The 5,991-nt window shown below is 41.6% G+C and overlaps 1 protein-coding gene across 1 annotated transcript; it reads left to right on the forward strand.

Moving 5' to 3' along the window:
- The first annotated feature begins 2,105 nt into the window (after positions 1–2,105).
- LOC111717025 (pre-mRNA-splicing factor 38B-like) lies at positions 2,106–4,233 on the forward strand. Its single transcript, XM_023492538.1, has 3 exons — positions 2,106–2,783; positions 2,834–3,006; positions 3,557–4,233. The coding sequence occupies exons 1-3, from the start codon at positions 2,106–2,108 to the stop codon at positions 4,221–4,223; spliced, it is 1,518 nt and encodes a 505-aa protein (XP_023348306.1). The 3' UTR covers positions 4,224–4,233.
- The last annotated feature ends 1,758 nt before the right edge of the window (positions 4,234–5,991 follow it).

A 5,991-nucleotide genomic window follows, 5' to 3' on the forward strand; every position in this document is an offset into this window, starting at 1 on the left:
GGTTTGGTTATGTTAGGTTTGGTTATGTCAGTTTTGGTTATGTTAGGTTTGGTTATGTAAGTTTAGGCTATGTTAGAGATGGTTCTGTTTTGTTTGCTGATTGTTTTGTTTGGTTTATATCAGTTTGGTTTGTTGGTTTGATTCTGTTTAGTTAGATTTGGTTTGGGTATGTCTGGTTAGGTTTGGTTTGGTTCTATTTATATATGTTAGGATGGTTTTGTTGTGAAGTTTAGTTATGTTTGATTTTATCTGGTTTCGTTATTTTCTGTTTTTTTTTGTGGGGGGGGGGGGTACTTTTTGTACGGTTGTGTTTGGTTATGTTATGTTTGCAAATGCTTATATATAGTTATATTTAGTTTGTTTGGTTTGGTTAAGTTTAGTTCTTCATTTTTTATTATACTCTGGTGACCTCCCTTAGGATTCAATCCTTTTAATGAAGATTACACATCTTCCTTCAGCAGATTATCTAGAGAGAAAGAGAAAGAGTAGGGAGGGGAGGGGAGGGGAGGCAGGGTTTTGACCCAGGAGGGCCGGGGGGAGGGGAGGAGAGAATGAAATAGTATAGTTTCAGGTTCTTTAACGAGTTGAGATTTATGAAATAAAATTAAATGTATTCTTTTAAGATTTCCGGAAGGTTTACTTTATACTGAATTTACATACGATGTTAGGCAATTATATCAATATAATGAACACGACTTTATTATTTATGTTTTTAATAATAACAAGCTTTTTTCAAATTACAAGCTTACAAGTAATTAAAGAAAAGCTTTTTTATTTGACAACTTCTTTTTTCCCCGCGTTTAGTGTATGCATTCTCTTTAAAATCTTGATATAAATCAAAACTTAAATTAAAAGTCGTCTTCATTTTCTTGAACAAATCGCCTTCCATCGTATATATGAAAAGTTTAAAGAATTACAAAGTAACCCTACATAATGTGATGCATTTTTAATCAATATTATTTTTCAATTATTTAATTACAGAAATATAGTAGATCTAGCTGAGATTGAAACTTTGGTTTGAATATCTAGCTTATCTAAGCAGCTGAACTGGTTAAACTATGGAAAACTTTTGAATTGATATTTAGCTCCTTGAATGGGGGAAAGCCATGGACGTGAGACCCTAGTAATCACAATTAAAGGCGCAAAGAATTCGCCATGTGGTTTAGTTAAAAAGAAATTACTTGGCATCTGAAAACTCTGAGATCCTTGATCCTTTCTGAGACAAAGTTTCAACTAAGATATTTTCCTGCAAGCTTAAAAGAAAAGTGTAAGTTATTGACCTGAAGAAAAGCACGAGGATGCTCTGGGTTTACTTTTTCTCAAACAATTTTCACTTTTCTATTAACAAACTTTAAAATGAGTTTTTGATTAACTAGAATTAACGAAGTTTTTTATCAGCATGGGTGTCCATACTTTTCAAAACATTTAACAAGAAACAGATGCTTACTTACGGCATCTCTGTTTGTCTGTTTGGTTAGATGTGTTTTTACAATAAAAGAGAAAACTAAGTTTCCAAGTAAAGCTGGGTTCCCGAGTATTTTATATTCTAGTTTCAATACTTCTCATGCTGTTCCAGTGCTTTCATTCATTACACCTTAAATTTAACATGATTATCATTGATAATACAGTGTTAACTTAGGAGAAAACTTAAACCAAGGAGAGCAGTGGAACCAGGGAGAGAAGTGGAACTAGGGAGAGAAGTGGAACCAGGGAGAGAAGTGGAACCAGGGAGAGAAGTGGAACCAGGGAGAGAAGTGGAACCAGGAGGGGAGTGGAACCAGGGAAAAAGTGGAACAAGAAATAGAAGCGAAACATAGGGAGAGAAGTGGAACCAGGGAGAGAAGTGGAACCAGGGAGAGAAGTGGAACCAGGGAGAGAAGTGGAACCAGGAGAGAAGTACAACCAGGGAGAGATGTGGAACCAGGGAGAGCAGTGGAACCAGGAATAGAAGTGGAACCAGGGAAACAAGTAGAACCAGAAAGAGAAGTGGAACCAGGAAGAGAAGTGAAACCAGGGGAAGTGGAACAAGGGTGAGAAGTGGAACCAGGGAGACAAGTTGAACCAGGGAGAGAAATGGAACCAGGGAGACAAGTGGAACCAGGGAGATGAGTAGAACCAGGGAGAGTAGTGGAACCACGGAGAGATGTGGAACCAGGGAGAGAAGTGGAACCAGGAGAAGTGGAAGCAGGGGGAGAAGTGGAACCAGGGAGAAAAGTAAAACCAGGAAGAAAAAGGAAACCAGGAGAAGTGGAACAAGGGAGAGAAGTGGAGCCAGGGAGACAAGTTTAACCAGGGAGAGAAATGGAACCAGGGAGATGAGTAGAACCAGGGAGAGCAGTGGAACCAGGGAGAGCAGCGGAACCAGGGAGATGAGTAGAACCAGGGAGAGAAGTGGAACAAGGGAGAAAAGTAGAACCAGGAAGGGAAGAAAAACCAGGGAGAGAAGTGGAGCCAGGAATAGAAGTGGAACCAGGGAAAAAGTGGAACAAGAAATAGAAGCGAAACATGGGAGAGAAATGGAACCAGTAAGAGAAGTGGAACCAGGGAGAGAAGTGGAACCAAGGAGAGAAGTGGAACCAGGGAGAGAAGTGGAACCAGGGAGAGAAATGGAACCAGGAAGAAAAGTGGAACAAGAAATAGAAGCGAAACATGGGAGAGAAATGGAACCAGTAAGAGAAGTGGAACCAGGGAGAGAAGTGGAACCAGGGAAAGAAGTGGAACAAGGGAGAGAAGTGGAACCAGGAGGAGTGGAACTAGGGATTGAAGTGGAACCAGGGAAAGAAGTGGAACCAGGGAGAGAAGTGGAACCAGGAGGAGTGGAGCTAGGGAGTGAAGTGGAACCAGGGAGAGAAGTGGAACCAGGGAGAGTAGTGGAACCAGGGAGAGAAGTGGAACCAGGGAGAGAAGTGGAACCAGGGAGAGAAGTGGGACCAGGAAGAGAAGTGGAACCAGGGAGAGAAGTCGAGCCAGTAAGAGAAGTGGAACCAGGGAGAGACGTGGAACCATGTAGAGAAATGGAACAAGGGAGAGAAGTGAAACCAGGGAGAGAAGTGGAATCAGAGAGATAAGGGGAACCAGGAGGGGAGTGGAAGCAGGGAAAAAGTGGAACAAGAAATAGAAGTGAAACAAGGGAGAGATGTGGAACCAAGAATAGAAATGGAACCAGTGAGAGAAGTGGAACCCTGGCGGTAACATAGGCTAAACATATTCTAAAATTTTTAGTTCCCTAGAGCCGGCCATACGGCTGGACCGAATGGGGTGACATTTTTTGAGGGAACCCAGGGGACTCCCGGGGGTAACATAGGTTAAACATAATTTAAACTTTTTTTCAAATATTTTTTTTACATTTGATTTTTAAAAATTCCAAGGGCAACGCCACGGGCACTTCAGCTAATTTTTATTAAAATGTGGAACTGACCTCTACTTTATTTACTCTGTAGAGGTTTGGTACATATATCATCATCACCGAATTTTAGAAGTGAAACTGGAAAAGGAAGTGAAACTGGGAAGAGAAGTGTAAGCAGAAAGAGAAATGCAACCCTGAGAGAAGTTGAACCAGAGAGAGAAGTGAAACCAGGAAGAGAAGTGGAACCAGGGAGAGAAGTGGAACCAGGGAGAGAAGTAAAACCAGGGAGATAAGTGGAACCAGGGAGAGAAGAAAAACCAGTAAGGGAAGTGGAAGCAGGAAAGAAGTGAAACTAGTAAGAAAAAGTGAATCCAGGGAGAGATGTGGAACCAGGAGGAGAAGTGGAACCAGGGAGAGAAGTGGAACCAGGAGGAGAAGTGGAACAAGAAATAGAAGTGGAACCAGGGAGAGAAGTGGAACCAGGAGAAGTGGAACAAGAAAGAGAAGTGGAACCAGGGAGAGAAATAAAACCATGGAGAGAAGTGAAACCACAGAGAAAAGTGGAACCAGAGAGAGAAGTGAAACCATTGTGAGAAGTGGAACCATGGAGAGAAGGGGAACCAGAGAGAGCACCGGAACCAGAGAGGTAAGTGGAACCAGGGAGAGAAATGGAACCAAAGAGAGTAGTGGAACATGGAAAAGAAGTGGAAGCAGGGAGAGCAGCGGAAGGAGAGAGATAAGTGGAACCAGGGAGAAGTGGAACCAGGGAGAGGAGCAGCGGAGCCAGGAAGAAATGTGGAACCAGGGAGAGAATGGGAACCAGGATGAGAAGTGGAATCAGGGAAAGAAGCGAAACCAAGGAGAGAAGCTGAACTAGGGAGAGAAGTGGAACCTGGGATAGCAGTGGAACCAGAGAGATAAGTGAAACCAGGGAGATAAGTGGAACCAGGGAGAGCAGCGGAACCAGAGAGATAAGTGAAATCAGGGAGATAAGTGGAACCAGGAAGAGCAGCGGAACCAGAGAGATATGTGGAACCAGGGAGAGAAGTGGAAACAGGGAGAGAAGTGGAACCAGGGAGGGAAGTGGAACCAGGGAGGGAAGTGGAACCAGGGAGAGAAGCAGCGGAGCCAAGAAGAGAAGTGGAACCAGGGAGAGAAGTGGAACCAGGGAGAGAATTGGGCAACCAGGGAGAGAAGTGGAACCAAGAAGAGAAGTGAAACCGGGGAAATAAATGGAACCAGGGAGAGTAGTGGATCAGGGAACAGAAGTGGAAGTAAGGAGAGCAGTGGAACCAGAGAGAGCAGCGGAACCAGAGATAAAAGTGGAACCAGGGAGAAATTGTAACCAGGGAGAGAAATGGAACCAGTGAGAGAAGTGGAACCAAGAAGAGAAGTGCAACCAGGGAGAGAAAGGGAACCAAAGAGAGAAATGGAACCAGGAAGAGTAGTGGAACATGGAAAAGACGTGGAAGCAAGGGAAAGTGGAACCAGGGAGAGCAGCGAAACCAGAGAGATAAGTGGAACCAGGAAGTAACTCTGGATGGAGAGAAGTGAAACTAAAGAGAGTAGTGGAAGTTGGAACCAGGGAAAGAGATGGAACCTAGGAGATTAAATTGGAATCAGGAAGAGAAGTGAAACCATGAGAATAGAAGTGGAACCAGGAAGAGAAGTGAAAGCAGGAAAAGAAGTTGAAATCTAAAAGAAATGTAACTAAGGAGAAAAGTGGAAGCTGGGAGAGAAGTAGAAGCAGACTTTTATCAATACTTGATTTTACATATAGATTATAGACTGGTAAAATAACATAAATAACTTCCTGAGTCCCCGACTGTCCTACTTATTTCTTTAGCTCTAATATTAACACAATATATTATACACAGCTAGGACAAGAAAATACCCAGGCCCCTGTAGGTGTACACTTTCGTGCCCCTGGCCACTCATATGCAGATGGTCAGGAAGGTCAGGGAGTCATACTACATCCAGAAATTTAGTTTGGTTAAGTTTAGTTCTTCATTTTTTATTATACTCTGGTGACCTCCCTTAGGATTCAATCCTTTTAATGAAGATTACACATCTTCCTTCAGCGGGAGTTAAAGATATCAACATTTTTGAAGTGCAAAGAAAATATGAGTATTTACAATCTACATATAATATCTTCAATGCTTTGAATCTTCTCAACCATTCATGCAGAATAAAATTTAACTTTTCAACATTTTCGGAAAAGAATTTAAAACTCTTGATGTTGGAAGTAGATAAACAACTTGATTTTATTTCAGTCACATTCATCAAACTTCTTTACCTGAAAAGTTTCGAAAGAAAAGTCGAAGCGTGGCATTATAGAAATATATGCATAAGACCCCTACTTCCATATTAAGTTATTAACCAGAAAACTCTGGAATAGCAAGACGACTTTTAGTCTCAAATTTGATTTTAATTAGTCCAATGCACATGAGACACAGAAATTTTACAGTGTAAACAGAACGATTTTACGTTTAAAGTAAGTAAAACAGTTACTTGTAAAGCGATACATGCTTTGTAACAACATCTGACAGCTTGATTTATTGCTTTAATGTCGTCTTCCTTTTTCACAGTTTTCTGGCTCTCAATATAGTTTAGCAGCTTGGCAAAAACTGCAAATGCATGAAAAG

The sequence above is a fragment of the Eurytemora carolleeae genome, unplaced genomic scaffold, assembly GCF_000591075.1.
Source record: "Eurytemora carolleeae unplaced genomic scaffold, Eaff_2.0 scaffold2326, whole genome shotgun sequence".
NCBI lineage: Eukaryota > Metazoa > Arthropoda > Copepoda > Calanoida > Temoridae > Eurytemora > Eurytemora carolleeae.